At 40.0% G+C, this 22,250-nt stretch overlaps 1 protein-coding gene across 9 annotated transcripts in view; it reads left to right on the plus strand.

The window, feature by feature from the left end:
• GRM7 (glutamate metabotropic receptor 7) overlaps nt 1-22,250 on the plus strand; it is a 935,325-nt gene that overhangs the window by 584,206 nt on the left and 328,869 nt on the right. For all 9 annotated transcript variants that reach the window (XR_003507726.1, XR_003507724.1, XR_003507723.1 and 6 more), the window contains exon 5: nt 59-199. Coding sequence is in view for 5 of the 9 variants with exons in the window: in XM_027522339.1 (XP_027378140.1) it covers nt 59-199 (141 nt within the window). In the remaining 4 variants the exon portion in view is untranslated. The remainder of the gene's footprint in view (nt 1-58; nt 200-22,250) is intronic.

A 22,250-nucleotide genomic window follows, 5' to 3' on the forward strand; every position in this document is an offset into this window, starting at 1 on the left:
TTCCAAATGTTCCAGCAGTGCCCCGCAAGCAATGACCTTTTCATTTAACTCTGTTTAGGGTTCGATGCCTATTTTACATCCCGCACTCTTGAAAACAATCGAAGAAATGTGTGGTTTGCAGAATACTGGGAGGAAAACTTCAACTGCAAGCTGACGATTAGTGGGTCAAAGAAAGAAGACACAGATCGCAAATGCACAGGTAATCTCATTCTCGTTGTCCTTCTCCTGTTACTCTACGTGGCCAGCATTGAAATTTCTGTAGAGCTGACAGAAGGAAGCTTGGCTGGAGACAAATTGAAAAAGTAAATTGAATCTTACTAGATTATTCAGAAAATGGAACAGGAGCATGAGTCTTGCAGGACAAAAACACTACGGACAAGAATGTATTCTTTTCGGCCTGTCCATCTAGTGATAATTGACATTTTCATTGATTCTTTGAATTCAAAAGGGGTCATGTTGCCTTGAATGCTTTTGCTGATAAATATTAGTTCATGTTGTAGCCAGGAGTATAAAGTCATTTTCACAGAGGTTTAAATCTCTTACCAATTCCATTTTAGCATCAGAATGAATGGTCAGCAGAGACATGACTAAAAATGCTAAAATAACATCTTTGATGAAGGAAACAAAGTGTATGTTGGGGTCAGAGTAATGAGGATTTCAGTGGATTTTCATAATGTCCAAATTGAGTTACCTGCTATTTAAAATATGCTTTAAGATACTAAGCCTCATATATAACCTTATATAAGTATTCTAAATAAGAAGCACAAGTGTTTACCATTTATTTATGTGTAGTCCATAATCAGAAAGCAGAATCACATATTTATTCATGGATTCATTCATAAATACGTATTGAGTGACTCCTTTCTACTCATCACTGTGCCAGGTCCTCCTGATCCAATGGGGAGTAAACCAAGTAAGTAAACCATGCTTTCATGCTGCTAGAGAAAGTAGGGGGGGAAATCTACATTATTCCAGTGACCTTTCTATGAATACATAATTATATACTGTAATAAATATTCTGAGAGTGTATGGGCATATAATCAAGGAATTTTACTCATCTTAAAGGTAGAAGCTTTCTCAAAAGATGAGTAGACACTGGCTGGTTAGGAATGGAGAAGAACAGGCTGGAGAGTTTCTGAGAGAGGAAGAGCATGGCACAGGGCTCATAGCAGGAAAAATGATGATGCCTCAGAGGACTTGAAAAGCAGAAAAACATGCTCTAAAGAGAATAGGATGCATGTGTGAGTCAAAGCTGGATGTATAAAGATATGGACAAAGGAATAAGCTGTGATGGGACATGTGTGGATTTGGGTCTTTATCCTTCGGATACTGGAAATCGGGGGAGATCTTGCACCAGGGTGTAGCCTATCCTGCCGTCTTACCACCTAGCCCTGTATTACATAACATTCACCGATTTTATGCTTAAGTGGGCTTCAACATTTGCAAAGATGACCTTGAGGTAGCACAAACACTGAAATGTCTTTAGTATGATCAAGAAAGAGACCTTCATATTGTATATACTCATGAGGAGTCTTTCTCTGCAATGTAGGTCTTTAAATATTGGCCATCCAGATATTATAGATTCACCCATTCAGCAACATCTCACACGCTAGTAAAGTAATGCTCAAAATTCTCCAAGCCAGGCTTCAGCAATACGTGAACCGTGAACTTCCTGATGTTCAAGCTGGTTTTAGAAAAGGCAGAGGAACCAGAGATCAAATTGCCAACATCTGCTGGATCACAGAAAAAGCAAGAGAGTTCCAGAAAAACATCTATTTCTGCTTTATTGACTATGACAAAGCCTTTGAGTGTGTGGATCACAATAAACTGTGGAAAATTCTGAAAGAGATGGGAATACCAGACCACCTGACCTGCCTCTTGAGAAATCTGTATGCAGGTCAGGAAGCAACAGTTATAACTGGACATGGAACAACAGACTGGTTCCAAATAGGAAAAGGAGTTCGTCAAGGCTGTATATTGTCACCCTGTTTATTTAACTTCTATGCAGAGTACATCATGGGAAGTGCTGGACTGGCAGAAACACAAGCTGGAATCAAGATTGCCGGGAGAAATATCAGTAACCTCAGATATGCAGATGACACCACCCTTATGGCAGAAAGTGAAGAGGAACTCAAAAGCCTCTTGATGAAAGTGAAAGTGGAGAGTGAAAAAGTTGGCTTAAAGCTCAACATTCAGAAAATGAAGATCATGGCATCCGGTCCCACCACTTCATGGGAAATAGATGGGGAAACAGTGGAAATGGTGTCAGACTTTATTTTTTTGGGCTCCAAAATCACTACAGATGGTGACTGCAGTCATGAAATTAAAAGACACTTACTCCTTAGAAGGCAAGTTATAACCAACCTAGATAGCATATTCAAAAGCAGACATTACTTTGCCAACAAAGGTCTGTCTAGTCAAGGCTATGGTTTTTCCTGTGGTCATGTATGGATGTGAGAGTTGGACTGTGAAGAAGGCTGAGCACTGAAGAATTGATGCTTTTGAACTGTGGTGTTGGAGAAGACTCTTGAGAGTCCCTTGGACTGCAAGGAGATCCAACCAGTCCATTCTGAAGGAGATCAGCCCTGGGATTTCTTTGGAAGGAATGATGCTAAAGCTGAAACTCCAGTACTTTGGCCACCTCATGCAAAGAGTTGACTCATTGGAAAAGACTCTGATGCTGGGAGGGATTGGGGGCAGGAGGAGAAGGGGACGATAGAGGATGAGATAGCTGGATGGCATCACCAACTCGATGGACATGAGTCTGAGTAACTCCGGAAGTTGGTGATGGACAGGGAGGCCTGGCGTGCTGCGATTCATGGGGTCACAAAGAGTCAGACGCGACTGATCTGATCTGAATGTATATTGAGCACAGTACTAAAATACCATGAATGGTGTGAGGATGCTGAAATTTAGACCTTTACTTCAAGGAGTGTTGTTTGTGTGTGTGTGTGTGTGTATGTATGCATGTGAAGAATGTGTGTGTGTATATATGCATTTGAAGAAGGGGAGATAAGATATAAAGAGACATGAGTTACAATAATGATTTGAAAAATCTGTACAATACACAACTGGATGTGTGACTCAGTTACCTAGAATATCAGATTAACCACATTCTCTGGACCATAGTGTATAACAACAGTGTTGTCAGTAATAGGATCCTTATAACGTTGTAGGGGGTTGGGGAGAAAAAAAAATTAATTCAATGTTGACTAGACCTAGGTGACACAAAGCTTTCAAGTGGAAACCGAAAAATTAGTTTGACATGTGGATAATTTGTCTCTATGACAGGGGACATCCAAATGTGCTGGAAGTATCCAAATGATTGATGACAGTTTTCTGGCTCTTTCTGACATTTGATGTTTTGTAGAGTCTGAAAGGGGGACTGAATGCTCTAATGGCCATTAGGATCATTCTCAGGCCCATCTCCAGTCTGTATAGATACTCTAACCAGACTGTTTTGTCTGCAGTCATATTTTAGTGCTGATTATCGAGAGTTTAAGTTTATAAAAACATGCAAGCTCATTATCCAAACCACTACTTTCAGAAATAGAAACAGCAGTGTTTGTGTTCTCATATCATGCTTCCTCCATGCGAAGAGTCCATGATCACATCTGCTAAATTACCTGTGACCCCAAATTATGTAAATATCTTCTGTTTTCTTACTTCCCACTTCCCTTGCAGTAGCAGCTGCCATCCTATGTGAAGGTAGATGTTACCACTATCAGTGTGTCTTTCGTTCTTCCCATTATTGGCTATAAGAACATGGCTGGTCTGTGCTTGTTATTATTTCTTATACTTTCTTTGCCCAAATTCAGCTAAACTTATATTTTCTTTGAAAGTATCCCCAAAATACTATTTCAAAAATCCTGACACTTTGGAACTTGGAAAAATGGGGGAAAGGACAGACTGAGATTTGCTAGATCACAGGGAAAGAAAACATGGAGAGAAATGACATAATAAATGTATTAATGAGAATTCTAGCATTGAGAAATTGTTTTAATTAAAGAGTGGATGGGAGTGCCATCCACTTAAGTGCCATTGGTGCACTTAAGGATATGGGGTGATGTGAGGCAAAACTTGTGTTGGTATCAGATTTTGAAGCATCAAGAGAATGGGCACGTGGGGAAGAAGCAACCAGAGGTGGAGGCAGGCTGAATCATCTGGCAGTGCAGAGAGTGTAGTTAGTAGATGTCTTGACCTGAGGACTACAGAAAACAGCCCCCTTCGCATATCTGTCTGTGACTGGTCTCTGCTGAAAAAGAAGAAAGTCTTGAAATATCCATTCCTAGTATTTGGACACAAACTAGCATGCACGCCTTTTTTTTTCTGGAATATATATTCTCTTTAGCCATCAGTTCAGTTCAGTCGCTCAGTCATGTCCGACTCTTTGTGACCTCATGAATCGCAGCACACCAGGCCTCCCTGTCCATCACCAACTCCCGGAGTTCACTCAGACTCACGTCCATCGAGTCGGTGATGCCATCCAGCCATCTCATCCTCTGTCATCCCCTTCTCCTTCTGCCCCTAATCCCTCCCAGCATCAGAGTCTTTTCCAATGAGTCAACTCTTCGCATGAGGTGGCCAAAGTATTGGAGTTTCAGCTTTAGCATCAGTGCTTCCAAAGAACACCCAGGACTGATCTCCTTTAGCCATCATGAGCTACTTATTATCTATTAGTTCCAAGTAGTCTTGGATCATTCAAGATAATTACATAAGTTATCTGGTCAGATGAGTCTTAAAGATGAGGTGTGGTATCCATAACTATTTAGAGAGAGCAAGTCCTGAGATCAGGGGAAAACAGTGAGATCTAAAAGACCCAAGATGGTACAAAGTCACAAAAAGGAGAATAATTGTTAAACAAGAAATTATCATTAAAAAAAAAAAAAACTGTGTATGCTTTATAATTTAATGTGCTGTTACTTGTGCATAGATTCTTTTTTTAATTTAAATGTATTTATTTTATTTTTTAAATTTAATTTTATTTTTAAACTTTACATAATTGTATTAGTTTTGCCAAATATCAAAATGAATCCATCACAGGTATACATGTGCATAGATTCTTATAGGAACTTACGTGAACAACCATATAATTTCTATTCCTGTAAATTTTCCGTATGCACTTAAAGTCACCTTCAAACAAGGAAAGCTACCACATTCCTCAGTGTTTTAACAAATCCCAACTTTCCCTGATACCCAGTTCCAAGATCTCTCAACACTGAGAACTGGACATTCTTCATGCCGCCTTCCCCAGAGGTTGCCTAATTGTTACTGATATAAATTAAGACTCGCCAGGGACCGATGCTGCTTATTGGTTGCCTTGGCTGCCCTTCCCCAAGGGGTCATGTCCTTGAGATTTGTTGGTGTTTTAAGCTGTCACAGAAAGCACAAACTCTACCTGACAGGTACTAATGCCATTCACGCTACTTCGTGGAAGAGTTCCATCTCCTTATGCATGCAGTGGCAGCTACACACGTCATAGAGGAGGTCATTTTAGATAGTTCATTATAGATTATGTGTCACATGTGAAAAGAAAGAGCGGATGTGATATGTTTTTCAGGTTAAATGTATACTCTGCCACCCCCGCCCCACTGGGTAAGTGTTCACCCTTAATGCTCACCAGTATGTTGCTGACATAGAGACCAAGCCAGTGTATGATCTCTTTGGGAATAGTATGTTTTTGTGGAGATACCAAGGTCAAAAGAAGTAGGAAAACACATAAAGTGATGTGTCTGCAGAAGAGATTGAGGCCATCTTGACATCAGAAAAATCACTCTACCAAAATGGTTGTGAAACTGTCTGTCATGAAAGAGGCTAGGACTGTGTTCCAGGGCTGTATCTTCACATCCCTGTGGGAGATTGGAAAATATTGCTTAACCTCTCAAAGCTTTTCCTCATCTTTGAGATGGGAATAAGAAAAGTTTACTTCCAAAGTTATGGTGGGGATTAAATTAGATCACTCAAACAGGGGATCTAAAATGATATCATTACGTAGTAATAGCTCAGTGATGGCAAGTGTCTGCTGTTCTGGGCTGAAAGCAGTTACCTGGGATGTAGGGGTGGCAGGTCATGAAGATCCTACTGCCTTATGTCAGTCCTATGGAAAATCAGCATGCATATCAAATTCTAACAGGAAAATAAAGTCAAGGATTTGAATAAGCATGTATGTATACACAGGAGATTCTCACTGGAGTGCACATTGCACAGCAATGTACAGAGGCATTGAACAGTTTGTAGGCAGGCAACATTAAACTTTGTTACAAATGGAATGATGGAATGAGGCTCAAAGATTATTTAATTTCAGCGCCAGAAGGACTTCCCTGGTGACTCAGATGGTAAAGAATCTACCTTCAATGAAGGAGACTCGGGTTCAATCCCTGGGTTGGGAAGATTCCCCTAGAGATGGGAATGGCAACCCACTCCAGTATTCTTGCCTGGAGAATTCCATGGACAGAGGAGCCTGGAGGGTTACAGTCCACTGGGTTACAAAGAGTCAGACATGACTGAGTGACTAACGCACACACACATGCACACACTCACTGGTAGAGTGTCCCCAACCATTTTTGGACTTTGGACTTGCTGAACACCTCCTGCCTCAACTTTTGTACCATTTATCCCTGACGCACCATATCCCTATGTGGTTAGTAGCATCCCCAAGGTCTTTGCTTGTAAACCCATTATTTAAAGTCAGAAGGTCCTGAAAATCTGAATGTGCTTGCCTGTGGCAGTCCATAAAAATTATCACTGTGTCATATTTTAAGGCTCACACAGACATTTGTCTAACTAACATTATCGTCCTGCCAAATGTCACTTTGTAAATACTGATTCATCAGAATTATCTCTGTTGAAAAGAAGGAACTCAGCATTTAGAAATCCATCATCCCATGAAGGGATAATTTGACTTTCAGAGATTTGTTCTTCTTTTGAGATGACAGAGGAAGAATAAATTGGTGACATATTTTTTGTTTTGTTTTGTGGCAAAAATATAATGTATTCCAATTTCAATTGGAATACAATTGAAATGTATTCCATGTCTGGAATTCAGTCGGACATGACTGCAGCAACTTAGCCCACACACACATTTTCAAGTCACACAATAGGCAAATTCAGTTTTGATCTGAGTCACTAATCAACCAATATTTACTGTGGATGTATATCAGGGGCCAGAGAGTATCCTTTGGTAAATGTCCATGTTTTGGGAGGCCAGTATCATTAAGCTGTGTTTACACCTTACTTGTCAAAATTAATAGTTTAAGTAAAGGCCACTCTATTGGGAGTGGGAGGTGGCAAAACCCTATTAAGAAGTGCTGTTAGTGAAAATGGATTAAAGATCTAAATGTAAGATCAAAAACTCCTAGAGGAAAACATAGGCAAAACACTCACTGACATAAATCACCACAGGATCCTTTATGACCCACCTCCCAGAGTAATGGAAATAAAAGCAAAAATAAACAAATGGGGCCTGATTAAACTTAAAAGCTTTTGCAAAACAAAGGAAACTATAAGCAAGGTGAAAAGACAGCCTTCAGAATGGAAGAAAATAATAGCAAATGAAGCAACTGACAAAGAATTAATCTCAAAAATATATAAGCAGCTCATGCAGCTCAATACCAGAAAAATAAACAACCCAATCAAAAAATGGGCTAAAGAACCAAGCAGACATTTCTCCAAAGAAGACACACAGATGGCTAACAAACACATGAAAAGATGCTCAACATCATTCATTATCAGAGAAATGCAAATCAAAACCACAATGAGGTACCATCTCATGCCAGTCAGGATGGCTGCTATCCAAAAGTCTACAAACAATAAATGCTGGAGAGGGTGCAGAGAAAAGGGAACCCTCTTACACCGTTGGTGGGAACGCAAACTAGTTCAGCCACTATGGAGAACAGTGTGGAGATTCCTTAAAAAACTGGAAATAGAACTGCCTTATGATCCAGCAATCCTCCTATTGGGAATACACACTGAGGAAACCATAATTGAAAGAGACACGTGTACCCCAGTGTTCATCGCAGCATTGTTTATAATAGCCAGGACATGGAAGCAACCTAGATGTCCATTGGCAGACGAATGGATAAGAAAGCTGTGGTACATATACACAATGGAATATTACTCAGCTATTAAAAAGAATGTATTTGAGTCAGTTCTAACGAGGTGGATGAAACTGGAGCCTATTATACAGAGTGAAGTAAGCAGAAAGAAAAACACCAATACAGTGTACTAATGCATATATATGGAATTTAGAACGATGACCCTATATGCAAGACAGCAAAAGAATCACAGATATAAAGAACAGTCTTTTGGACTCTGGGGGAGAAGGCGAGGGTGGAATGATTTGAGAGAATAGTATTGAGCCATGCATATTACCATATATGAAATAGATCACCAGTCCAAGTTTGATTCATGAAACAGGGCACTCAAAGCTGGTGCACTGGGACAACCCTAAGGGATGGGATGGGGAGGAGGTGGGAGGGGGTTTCAGGATGGGGGACACATGTACACCCACGGCTGATTCATGTCAGTGTATGGCAAAAACCACTACAATGTTGTAAAGAAATTAGCCTCAAAAAAAAAAAAAAAAAAATACTGGAGTGGGTAACCATTCCCTTCTCCAGGGGATCTTCCCAGCCCAGGAATCAAACCCAGGCCTCCTGCATTGTTGGCAGATTCTTTGCTGTCTGAGCCACCAGGGAAGCCTATTCCAATATAAAATAAAAAGTTAAAAAAATAAAATTTTCTTCCCATGTGTTAAAAAAAAATGATATTAGTGAGAACAAAGCAAGCATTTCTCAAGTCTTTTGTTTTTACCTGAGACCCGGGCCCAGGAGAGACTATATAATTTGTTAACTATCAGGACAAAGGAGTTACACTAAAGTAAGTTAAATTCTCTGAGACTATACAGGCATGGCGGAGAAGGCAATGGCACCCCACTCCAGTTCTCTTGCCTGGAAAACCCCATGGATGGAGGAGCCTGGTAGGCTGCAGTCCATGGGATCACGAAGAGTCGGACACAACTGAGCAACTTCATGTTCACTTTTCACTTTCATGCACTGGAGAAAGAAATGGCAACCCACTCCAGTGTTCTTGCCTGGAGAATCCCAGGGACGGTGGTGCCTGGTGGGCTGCTGTCTATGGGATCACATGACTGAAGTGTCGGACATGACTGAAGTGACTTAGCAGCAGCAGCATATAGGCATGGGGAGAGGAAGGATTCACTCTACTAATTAGTTTTCCCTGTCATTTTATTATTCTATTCTGAATTGACCTTTAATAGTTATATAGATGTTATATTGTGATTCCTCATGTATTCAGCATGATTAAGGGATCCACATCAAAATGCTATAGACAAATAGTCTTATTCCTTGTTGCTCTAAGACTTTTTGAAGCCATTTTGATGAGAAGTAAAGTAAAATGTATTTTTATTCCCTTTTGCCTTGTTAAACTAAGGTTCGATGCAGATTAATTGTGATTTAATCTGCATAGAACATCCATTATGGATTGGATTGTGTGTTAATATGGTTCTTTGTTAAATTTTTAATTCTCTTCCTCTTCTCTGAACATCAACATCTTGTTTGATGTCTGTCTTGCTACCATCACCCCTAAGTCTTCCCCTACCTCCCTCCACAGTGATTGGTTTCTATCTGTGTGGAAACTGGAAGTATGAACCAGATTATTATAATTTTTATATGTTGTCATTGTTTTTAAAATGAATATTAAATATGTATTAAGTGTCTCAGAATCATCTCAGAATGGCTTTGTGGATATAGGACAGCATTTTATAGCAACTCTTTGGGTGAATTAACTAATAAAATTTAGCTAGATGAAATGGTAATCACTATAGTATTACCCAAATTAGAATTACCTGAATGTCACATCTGAAGTCATCATTGTTCTTGGAAAACATATTTTAAATACTTTTTGGAATAGAAGTGTTGAATAAAAATCCCACGTTCATAAAAGATGATTATAGGTATGACTTTGGGTCCCTGTATGTACTAGGTGACAGAAAGACTTCAGCGGAGCATTAAATCATATGAAAGGCCATCCTGAGGGATGGTGTGGGGAGGGAGGAGGGAGGAGGGTTCAGGATGGGGAACACATGTAAAAAAAAAAAAAAAATGAAAGGCCATCCTGATTCTGTGGCTTTACTGTTAATTCAATTAGATACGAAAGTTTATCTTTCTAAAGGAATTTTAGAATGAAAGGGTAGCCTGATTTCAGTGGACATCTTTCATCAAATATGTCAGTTAGGTCACTGGACAAATTTGAAAGAAGATAAATGACACGTGGTAAGGCTGCTTCTGAGAGCGGTGATCCCTGCACCCTCTCCTGCAGCTAAGTTACAAAAAATACAACTCAGGGCCACAAAACCAGTAGTGCAAAAACTACCACTTTTGATTGTTTTCTGTCATTTTGTTTTTGCACCTCCATTCCAGTGATGTGTAAAAGTTTAACCGGTCTTTTTAGAGTCCCTCCTTCCTTCATATCGGTGTGGTTGAGGCTTAGTTACAGAGGGCTCTATGAAGGTGGGGCACTGGAGTTGTTTGTGAGGTCCCTTTGCTCTGGGCCTTTGACACTTCCCTGTGACTCCCGCCTGCCCAGGAATCCATCCCCAGGAACGTGGTACTGTCTCTTAGGAGTGGAGATGTGGTGGTGAGCACAGCATGGTCTCTTGGCCCCACCTCAGGGCTTCTCCGGACTCACCTCTGATCATGATGGCTTGTCCAGCTCTCCTGAAGCCGCGAGGTGGGAAGGCATGGAGCCGAGGACTCTTTGCAGGGGTGCACAACCCCCTTAAACTTAGAGGCTTCCACTCAGTCTCTTCCTTTTCATCTTCTATTCCTGACTGTCTTTAGTAGAGGCTGAGAGAGAATGCTAACTTAGGTGCAGCCATGTCCTCGTAATTCTTTGGCATGTGGCAACCCTGTATGTCTTGAACCCTCCAGGACTCCAGCCTCTGAAGCTCAGAGCTTTCTATTGACCACATGATGCAAACTCAAATCAATCTTTTTTTTTTTTTTTTTTGCCATGTTCTGTTATAAACATCTTAAAAGCAATGGATAAGAGCTTTGGAGCTTACAATGACATATAAGTATATAAGGATATTACCGCCAGGCTCCTCACTCCAGGCAAGAATACTGAAGTGGGTTACCATGCCCTCCTCCAGGGCATCTTCCTGACCCAGGGATCGAACCTGCATGTCCTGAATTATAGGCAGATTCTTTACTGCTGAGCCCCTACCTTAGCAGGAATATTGCTGGAGAGCACTATATCCGTACAAGCAAAGTTAGAAGAGTCATGCATGGCAAGCCAGGCCCTTGTGTTTAAACAGTGTGGGTGTAGCACTAAATTCTTAAAGCTCACTTTCCCATGTCTTGACCAGATGTGTAAGGTAGAGGCTAGCTGCCTTCAGCCTTCTCAAATAGACGTGTAAAGACGGACTCTGCAGAAAAATGGATTCTTCTTTCTGCCGCTGATCCTCCAAAGCATGAAAAGGGTTCTCCAGCACACATCATTGTACTTTAGGGCATACGACTCACCAGGGGATCGACGGCGCCAGGTTAAATTCTGTGCAGAATCAGGCGGTTCGTGGAACACCATATTGAAAACCCAGGGGGATCCAGGCAAAAACCATTTCCATAAACGGTAGAAGGGGTAATTATTCAAAATTAAATGTGTGTCATTTCTTTCTCATTAGCTTCCATAGGCGATGGCTTTAAAAACTGAAGTTGCGGCCTTGCCACATTTTGTAAACTCTGTCAGGCTGCGCAGTTAATGAGAAGGAATTCCCGAATGAGGGGAATTAATGCATCGGTGTCATCTCAGCAACAGTCCTTGTAAACAAAGTGCCTCTTCTAAGCAATAGAAGTATTATAAATTGGCTGCTTAGACTCATTCTAGTAGGTATGAGAAAGGGCTGTTGCGTGACTTATCAAGTATCATCAAGAAAGTTAGACTGTAATATAGTTTTCCTTTGGAAGCATTTCTAGTAATACAAGTTTCCCTCCCTGCCCCCCAACCCTTTTACTCCTTCCAAAGAGAAATATTGGTACTAAAAGCATTTTAGGCTTTTACAGTGTGTACAGCATCATATTCATTTTTTCTAGAGAATAAAAACTGTGCTCACAAAATAAACATCTACCCTTTATATTAACCCAGATAGAACTGTCCAGGGGTACTTCTAACTTTGGTTTAGTGTTTCCAATCACACCTGGTCAGGTATCTGGTGAACACATGGGGAGGCTTCCCATTTCCTCATCCTCAAATAGTATGCGTTTGCCCTCTTGGTGCACAGAGCTGTTATGTAGAAACAGTATTCAAGCTGCCTGATATAGTTACACTAGTTGACGCATGAAAAATGGTTGAGACCTGAAGAGTCCCAGTGCCAGGTGTAAGCCCCAGCTCTCTCCCATACTGTGTCACCATGGACACGTCACCGAGGCCGTCTCAGCCCCATGTTTCCTCAGCCGTAAAATGGGGACAACAGGAGTCCCTGCCACATGGTCTCACTTGCCAGGATTTAATAGAATGATGCCCAGTGGGAATAGTTTATGTGCCATTATTGTGGTGGGTGGTGGTGACTAAAGTTAACTTTGGCTTTGTTTTTATAAAAAGCATCTCCCCCATGACTGAAACCCTCTGTCCTTTTTAATGTTCATACTCAGTCTTATTTCTCTCTTGACGTTAAACACCCTTGGTCTTGTAAAGTACTATGCACAGGTTGGAGAAGGCAATGGCACCCCACTCCAGTACTATTGCCTGGAGGATCCCATGGATGGAGGAGCCTGGTAGGCTGCAGTCCATGGGGTCGCGAAGAGTCAGACATGACTGAGCGACTTCACTTTCACTTTTCACTTTCATGCACTGGAGAAGGAAATGGCAACCCACTCCCATGTTCTTGCCTGGAGAATCCCAGGGACAGCGGAGCCTGGTAGGCTGCCGTCTGTGGGGCTGCACAGAGTCGGACACGACTGAAGCGGCTAGCAGCAGCAGTAGCAGGCGCAGGTCAGTATACCTTCATGTGTTTATATCCTCCCGAGTGGTGCCCCATCAGCCTGGTGAGATAAACAAGATGTGTATCACCCTCCTTTTACAGATTAAAACAGAAGTGAACCTTGGAGCAATTCTGTGACCTGAGAACCTGTTTGCTAATGAGAAAAATAACCCCAGTAACTGGTGACACACACTCATTTTCTCTCACATTCTATCCCTCATTCATTCATTTGGAAAATATGTGTCAGGTACCTGCATAGGGTGAGCAACTGAGCTGGAAGCAAGATACAGGCTCTGCCCTCAGGGAGCTTCTATTCCAGTCCAGAAGGCAGGTGGAAAACCAAAAGCAGATGAATAAAATCATCGCAAGTTATGATTAGTGCAGTGAAAGAAATAAATAAGAGGTTAAACTAGAAAACAACAGTTAAGAATTGTTCCAAGAAACCTTAAACACCCTTGGTGTTTAAGGGTGTTTAAGTTCTGCTGACTTAAACCATTGCCACAGCCCTGACTGTCTGTAAGAGGTTACTATTCCCATTATACAGATGAGGAAAGCATGGGTCAAAGGGATCAACCACATAATAAATGCAGCTGATATCTCCCTGTGCTCTTTTTCCTCTGACACCTAATTGCCTTCCTAGACCCTTAGGATGTAAATAGGCACATTCTCCTTTGGGAATCAGTTTCTGGTTTCGTTAATGCAGCAGTTTCCTCATTGCTGACACAGAGCCCATAAAGGATCTTCAGTAGAATGCCTCTGATCATGATCCTGGATGAATCCCTCTGGTCCTCACTTAGAAATGGCTGTGATGAAGAAGTGAGTTGACCTGGTTTCTTCTCTCCTCTCCTGAGCTCAAAGCAGGGCAATACTCTGTTTGTGCTCAAACTTTGTTATGTTGATGAAAAGCTAGTAGCTTGTACCAAGAAAAAAGACACAAATACACATGCCCTGTCTAATAGGCAGCTTAATCACACAACAGGGAATTGCAGCCTGAACTATAAAATTCTCTCTGAATGTGTCTCATCCTGGTGGGACTCTCTGTCCTTTAAGGATGGGGCGAACAGTCCTGCCACCTTATGAAAACAGATGGTGGAGACCGAAATCATGAGAAACCATATGAAGTACAAAATAATACCTTTAAGGAAAAGCATCCCAATATCAGAGTAGCAGTTATAAATTGAGCTACCAAAGTGGTCTGATGCTCTGGCAGGAATGGGCAATTTACTATGGTAGGAAAATGTCGGAATTACGAGATGCTGTTGCTTTTTTTCATTTGAGAAAAATGCAACTGTCACAAGCAAGTTTCAGGCAAGTTTGTAACAAATGGCTACATTTTAGAATTAAATTTTAAACCACCAAAGAATCAAAGGAAAACTATGCCAAGAGCGAAGCGGAAGCGGTTCTCTTTCTGTGGATACAAGTGTACAAAAGTCATTAGGACAAATAGTTATTGGACTTCAAATGTCTGACAGCCCGCCTGTTAACTTGACTACATTAATCATGCCTCAGGCATGGACTATATTTCAACAGATTCTCTCTTTCCTTGGACAAGTTTTAAGATTGCAGAAGTGTTATTGAATTTCAAGAAGGGCTCAAAACCTAAATCAGTGCTATTTTTAGCATGCAGAACTAATCCTGCTACTGCCAATATGTAAGACATGTTATTCATACATCGTTCACAGGAAGAAGACAAGCTCTGAGCATGTCTCTAGGGCCCCATCTCCTGTTGCTGCAGCTCTGACCTTCCTTTATTTCTGTAAATGCTACTGAATTCTTGCTACCACAGGGCCTTTGTACATGCTATTCCATCTGCCCAGAACTGGTTTTCCTCAATACAAGACTTGATTAGTTAAGACCTACTCACACTTCACATCTCAGAGTGTCACCCCCTTTAGAAAGACTCCACTGATGCTCCCTTCCATGATCAAGTCAGTCTCTCTGCTGTCTCTTCTCCCAACTTTCTTTCCTTCTGAAGGTTACTGGCCTCAGTTTGTGATGTCACCCTCCTTAGTGTGAATTTGTGGTGAACACCTCTCTCCTGTACTCTGCTGCAGGTTCAGTGACACCGGACACTCACTTTTTTTTCAATACCCAGCTCAGGTCAGGCATAGAGTAGAAGTTTAGTAAGTCAGTGTTGAGGAATTAATTTTACTTGCCATGCTTAAAAATCTGCACAAAACCTATCAATTCAGTTGATTAGGTTGGGAGAGGAGGGGCAGGTGGTATGTGCCTGTGTTTTCCAGAAGGTGCTCAGCTTGCTGCCCCTTTCAAGTACTGAAACAGAATCTCTTGTTTGGAGAATCAACCTGGGCAAATGTATTGAATCAGGGGCTCTGTAGGATTTATGTACTGCACATGTTAAATGTTTCATAACTCCATTATGTTGGTTTTTACATGACACTGAAAAAAAATGCAAGATCTGCATTTATTTGAGTTGACATGCTCCATTTTAAGTAAAAAAATGAGAAATTCCCCAAATTCAATAAAATATGATGTATAAGCCATCCCTGCCTTAAAAGAAAAAAGAATCACAGGAACAGAGGACTAAGGGATGCATCAGCCTCCCAGGTTTGACCATATCCTTCCCTCTATTATTGTTATTCTCATAAATGAAGAATTGTTACATTTTACATCCTATGATGAAGAAATTAGATCTAGGGCTAAAACTTTAGTAATAAAAATTACAAAATAATCAATGCTTATTAGGTCCTTACTTAAATGACAGTCTCTCATCATGCAAAAAAAAAAAAAAAAAAAACTAGATGAATACAAATCTAAATGAACAAAAACCTTCAGCTTTTTGCAAATGTTACACTTAAGATTTTCATTTTGAGTCTTTTTTTTTAATTTTATTTTATTTAACTTACAAGTAATATAGTAACTAATATTTATTGAATGCTTGCCAAATGCCAGCTACCAGACCAAGCGCTTGACATAGATAATAATGATCCTCAAAATGGGAATTATATTTTTAGCCTCACTTTTTTAATTAAAAGTTTTATTGAAGTAGAATTGGTTTACAATATTGTGTTAGTTTCAGATGTACAGTGAAGTGATTCAGTGTGTGTGTGTATGTGTGTGTGTGTGTGTATATACACACATACACATATATTCTTTTCTCACATTATTTTCCATTGTGGTTTATCACAGGATATTGAATATAGTTCCTTCTGCTATACAAGAGGACTTTGTTGTTTATGAAAATGAAAGTTGCTCAGTCATGTCTGACTCTTTGCAACCCAGAATTCTCCAGGCCAGAATACTGGAGTGGGTAGCCTTTCCCTTCTCCAGGGGATCTTCCCAATCCAGGGATTGAACCCAGGTCTCGCACATTGCAGGTGGATTCTTTACCAGCTGAGCCCCAAGGGAAGCCCAAGAATACTGGAGTGGGTAGCCTATCCCTTCTCCAGCAGATCTTCCCGACCCAGGAATTAAACCGGGGTCTCTTGCATTGTAGGCGGATTCTTTACCAACTGAGCTATGAGGGAAGCCAGAAAATATGGATCAGTTCATGAATTTGCTGTTTATGTCCATCCTAAATTTGCATCTGCTAATCCCAAACTGCTGATCCGTCTTTTCCCGTATCCCCACCCGCGGCACCCACGTCTGTTCTCTCTGTGACTTTGTGTCAGTTTCATAGATATGTTCATTTGTGCCATATTTTGGATCCCACTTATAATTAGTGTCATATCATACTTGTCTTTCTCTGTCTTCGTCCGTTTAGTATGTTCATCCCTAGGCCCATCCATGTTGCTGCAAATGGCATTATTTTGTTCTTTTTTATGAGTGAGTAAGTCCATGGTGCATATGTGCCGCATCTTTATTCATTCACCCATCAGTGGACATTTTGGTTGCTTCTGTGTCTTGGCTGTTGTAAATAGTGCTACAGTGTATGTTGGGATGCATCTATCTTTTCAAATTATGGTTTTCCCTGGATATATACCCAGGAATAAGATTGTAGGTTCATATAACAACTCTAGTTTTTTTTTTTTTTTTAAAAAACCTCCATACTGTTTTCCATGGTAGCTGTACAAATTTACATTCCTTCCAACACTGTAAAAAGACTCCTTTTTTTCCCACACCCTCTTCAACATTTATTATTTGTAGACTTTTTAATAGTGACCGTTCTGACTGGTATGAGATGGTACCTCATTGTAGTTTTGGTTTGCATTTTTATAATAGTGAGCAGTGTTGAGCATCTTTTCATGTGACTGCGGACCATCTCTATGCTGTCTTTGGAGAAATATCTGTTTAGATCTCCTGCCCTTTTTCCTGATGGGCTGTTTTGTTTGTGTTGCTGTTGTTATTGAGTTGTAGGAGCTGTTTGTATATTTTGTAGATTAAGCCCCTGTTGGTTGCATCATTGGCAAGTATTTTCTCTCAGTCTGTAGCTTTTTTCATTTTGTTGATGGTTTTCTGTACAGAAGCTTTTAGGTTTGAGTAGCTTCCATTTGTTTGTTTTGATTTTATTTCTATTGCTTTGGGAGAGTGACCTAAGAAAACATTGGTACTGCTTATTTCAGAGAATGTTTTGCTGCTGTTCTCTTCTAGGAGTTTTATGGTGTCTTGTCTTATATTTAAGTCTTTAAGCCATTTTGAGCTTATTTCTGTGCATGGTGAGGATATCTTCTGGTTTCATTGATTTGCATGAGGCTGTCCAGCTTTTCCAAAACCATTTGCTGAAGAGACTGTCTTTTCCCTATTCTCAACTTTTAGTTGATGAAAGTGAAACACATATTACCCTCACAACAACTCTCTAGCATAGCTAGGGTTTTCATTTTTCACTGTTTTATAAATGAGAAAATGGAGGCAGGCAGAGGTGCCGCTCTTTGCCCAAGCTCACATGGCAGGAAGCTGCAGCCCAGGCTTAGGGAGCTCCATTCTGCCTTCAGCTCTGGGTCATTCAGTCAGAAAGAATGCAAAACCCAGGTCTGGCCATCTGGAAAGGCTTTGTCAGTATTTGTTTCTGCCGTCCTGTGCCGCCCTCTAGGGTAGAGGCACTTCATGGTAAATATGCTATAATGTCACAGCATTCGGAGCCCAGGAGGGGCTACCACTGTGGCAGCAAAGAAGGATGACCCGGCTGACTCCAGGCTTCTGGGCTTTTTGTTTGTTTGCTTCTTGAGTGTCTGTTCTAAACTTGGGTGTCTGAGAGGAGCTCTGGTCCCCAGGTTTGTCTTTTGTCGATTTAGCCAAATGAGAGAGGTCTGTCTGCCTACCTTTAAATCCCTGAGCCACTTTTCTACACATAAGTAGGGAAAGGGCATGGCCAAAGGAAAAGCCATTGTCCTTGAAAGAGAGGTTCACTCCTCTGATGGAGAAAGGTTGCAGTGAAATAAACTTCAGGCTTGTGTTCTGATAAGAACTTTCTTCCTTTCTCTGGGGACAGCATATCTAACTGTTCACTTATATCTGACTTTCTTCTGAGGTTAACACCAGAATGTGTAAGCTTTTATTAAAATAGTGAATTCTGTCTCATTGGCTCTGTCTTATTCGTTAGCACTCATAGAAAGAAAGACTTGGGGATGATGTTGTTGGGCTTCCTGACCTGGATTTGTCATTTGTAGGAAAGAGACCTTTATAGTCCTTGAGAATACATGGAATGCTGGCATGGGCAGCACTAGAAATTCTGGCAGTCTTGTAATCCTAACATGGTGATGATAAGAAATTGAGGTAACTTTGAATTTAAAAAATACGGATCATAAATACTGTCCTTATTGCTAGTTTTCTTGATTATTTTAAATATCATGCAATAGTCAAGTGATTTGATTTGCCATAATTTGCTGAATCTTTACTCATATCACTTCCAAAATTGGTGGGTATATGTGCTTCAGTCGTGTCTAACTCTTTGCGACTCCATGGACTATAGCCTACCAGGCTCCTCTGTCCATGAGATTCTCCAGGCAAAAATACTGGAGTGGGTTGCCATGCCCTCCTCCAGGGGATCTTCCCGACCAAGGGATCGAATCCACATCTCTCACATCTCCTGCATTGACAGTGGATTCTTTACCAGTAGAGCCACCTGGGAAGCTCTCCAAAATTGGCAAGTATATACAAAACACATTCAGAAATATCTCTAAGACCTCTTGTTCTTTTCTTCTGTTGGATTACTTTCTGAGGATGAATTTATAAAAATCATTAAATGGAGTAGTAAAGAATGAGGACTTTGAAACTAAATCACCTTACATCAATTGTGTTTCTTGCCCCCATTCTGTTGGATTGGCCAAAAAAGTTCATTTGGGTTTTTCTGTAATATGTCACAGAAAAACACAAACTTTTTGGCCAGCTCAATAGCTATGAAGCCTAGCACTCATGAGCTTGCATCTCTATGCCCTGTTTCCTAATTTGTAACATGTAAATGATAATAAGAACTTAATAGAGTTTTGTTTTGTGTTTTGAGGAGAAGTTCTAAATGAGCTTGTACGTTTAACCCTTGCTGAAGACCTGTTTGAACTACACAGGTCCACTCACATGGAGATTTTTTTCAGGAGTAGATACCATGGTACTACACGATGCGTGGTTGGTTGAATGAGAGGATAACAAGGAACCATGGATGCAGAGAGTTGACTGTAAGCTACAGGCAGATTTTCAACTGCATGACGGGTTGACACCCCTAGTCCCCACATGGTTCAAGGGTCACCTGTCCAAGTAGAGTGTTTTGTACAACGCCCGACATATAGGAAGCATTAGACAAGCAATAGTAAATGTATGTTTAATAATATCAATAGTAAATAATGAAAATACTATTTTTATCATTGCAGATTGAGAGTAGAAAAAATTTTTGATCAATTGAAGAGTAGTTAAAATTTTTTTTTGAAAGCACTGTACTTATTTATTTAGCCACTGGCAAAACTACTGAAATATTGCCTCTGTTTGGTTTGCCTTTCTTGGAAAACTTGCAAGGTGAAATATTTTTTTTCCATCTCTGTGGGTACTGATTTATCTTTTTTATGAGATGCACTTTAGAGTCTTTAAATTGTTTTAGTATCTCCTGTGTCATTTGATCATCCCTACAACTCAGCAGAGTTGGCAGAGCTGGTAATATTTATAGTCAAGTGAAAGGGAAGATAAAAGCACAGTTCATAAAGGTCTGATGAGTGGTTTTCTCCCAGTCACTTGGCTAGTGTCTAGCAGCACTGGGATTTGAACCAAAGCATTTTGCTTTACTCTTGAAAACAATGACTCAAGAAGTGGTACCTCCTGGCATGAAAGGATTAACATTTCATTGAAAAATGGGGTAAAAAAAAAACAAAAACATAAACTATGCATAACTTTTTCCTGTAAAAAGTTTATGACCTTAGGAGAATATGATTTAAACAACCTATAAGCTGCTTTATAGAGACCTTACATTCTAACTGACTCCTTGAAAGATGAATGAAGTGGCAAAGGATCACATTTAGAACTTGAAGGTTATTGTGGTCTTGCAAAGTATAATTTAATGGCTGCAGTTTATTATAATTTTAAAACAAATTATATACATATACCTAAATTGAATTATTATAATTGACCTACACCACTATGTTAGTTCCAAGTGTATAATGCTTTGCTATCTGTATACTCTACAAAATGATCGTCAAAAGTCTATTTACCATCTGTCACCATATGAAGTTATTACAGTGTTATTGACTCTATTCCTCAAGTTAGAGATTTCACCCCCAACAAACATTTATTTTGTAATTGGAAGTTCATACCTCTTAATCTCTCTCATCTGTTTACCCTATACCCCCACCCCTCTCACAGCCACGTTTGTGATATGTATCTATGAGTCTGTTTCTGTTTAGTAATGTTTGTTTAATTGTTTTTTAGATTCCACATATAAGGGATATAATATACTAATCTTCTTTCTCTGTCTGACTAATATAATGTCTAGTCGGTTTATCCATGCTGTTGCAAATGTCAAGATTTCATTCTTGTTTGTGGCTAAATGGTATTCCATTGTGTGTGGCTGTGCCTGTTTGTATGTGTATATATCACATCTTCCTCATTCATCTATCAACGGACACTTATGTTGCTTCCATATCTTTGCTATTGTAAAAAAAAAAAAAAAAGACTGCAGTGAACATGGAGGGGTACATATCTGTATTCAAATTAGTGTTTTTGTTTTTTTCAGAAAAGTACCCCAAAGTGGAATTGCTAGATCATGTAATAGTCCTCTGTGTGTGTATGTATGTGTGTGTGTTTAAACATCTATGTATATATATGTTTAAACAAATGTGTACTTTTTTTTTTCTGACTAGGTCTTCATTTCAGCTTTCTCTAATTGCAGCAAGTGGGGGCCACTCTCTAGTTGCGGTGTGTGGGCTTCTCACTGTCGCGGCTTCTCTTGTTCCTGAGCGTGGGCTATAGGGTATGTGAGCTTCAATAGTTGTGGCTCATGGGCTCTGGAATGTGAACTCAGCAGCGGCATCTCACAGGCTTCATTGCCCCATAGCATGTGGGGCCCTCTCAGACCAGGGATCAAACCAACGGTCCCCGCATTACAAGGTGAATAATTTTTGAGGAACCTCCATATTGTTATCCTTAGTACTAGCTGTGCCAATCTACTTTCCTTCCACCTTACACTAGGATTCCCTTTTCCATACTTCCTTGTCAACACTTATCATTTGTTGTCTTTTGATAATAAACATCCTGATAGATATGAGGTGATCCCTCATTATGCTTGTGATTAGCCAGGTTGAGCATCTTTTCATGATTCTGTTGACCATCTGTATGTCTTTATGGAATAATATCTATTCAGGTCTTCTGCCCATTTTTTAATCAGGTTGTTTGTTTTTGATGAACTGTATGAGTTTTTTTTTTTTAATATTAACCCCTTATCAGACATATTATTTGCAAATATATTTTTCCTCCATTTGGTAAGTGGCCTTTTTTTTTTTTAACAGTTTCCTTCACTGTGCAAAACAATTTTATAGTTTGATGCAGCATCATTGTTTAGTTTGGGGTTTGTTTCATTTTCCTGGAGTGGTATATCCAAAAAATGCTCCTAAACAATGTCAAAGAGTTAGTGTATTGCCAACATTTTATTCTAGGACTTTTCTAATTTCAGGTCTTACTTTTAAGAGTTTAATATATTTGAGTTTAGTTTTATATATGTGTAAAGAGTAGTGCAGTTTAATTCTTTTACATGCAGCTATCCAGTTTTCTTAACATCATTTATAGAAAAGTTTATTTTTTCCACATTGTATGCTCTTGCTTTCTTTGTTGTAGCTTAATTGCCTGTATAAGCATAGGTTTATGTCTGGGCTCTCTATTT

Source organism: Bos indicus x Bos taurus, chromosome 22, assembly GCF_003369695.1.
Source record: "Bos indicus x Bos taurus breed Angus x Brahman F1 hybrid chromosome 22, Bos_hybrid_MaternalHap_v2.0, whole genome shotgun sequence".
NCBI lineage: Eukaryota > Metazoa > Chordata > Mammalia > Artiodactyla > Bovidae > Bos > Bos indicus x Bos taurus.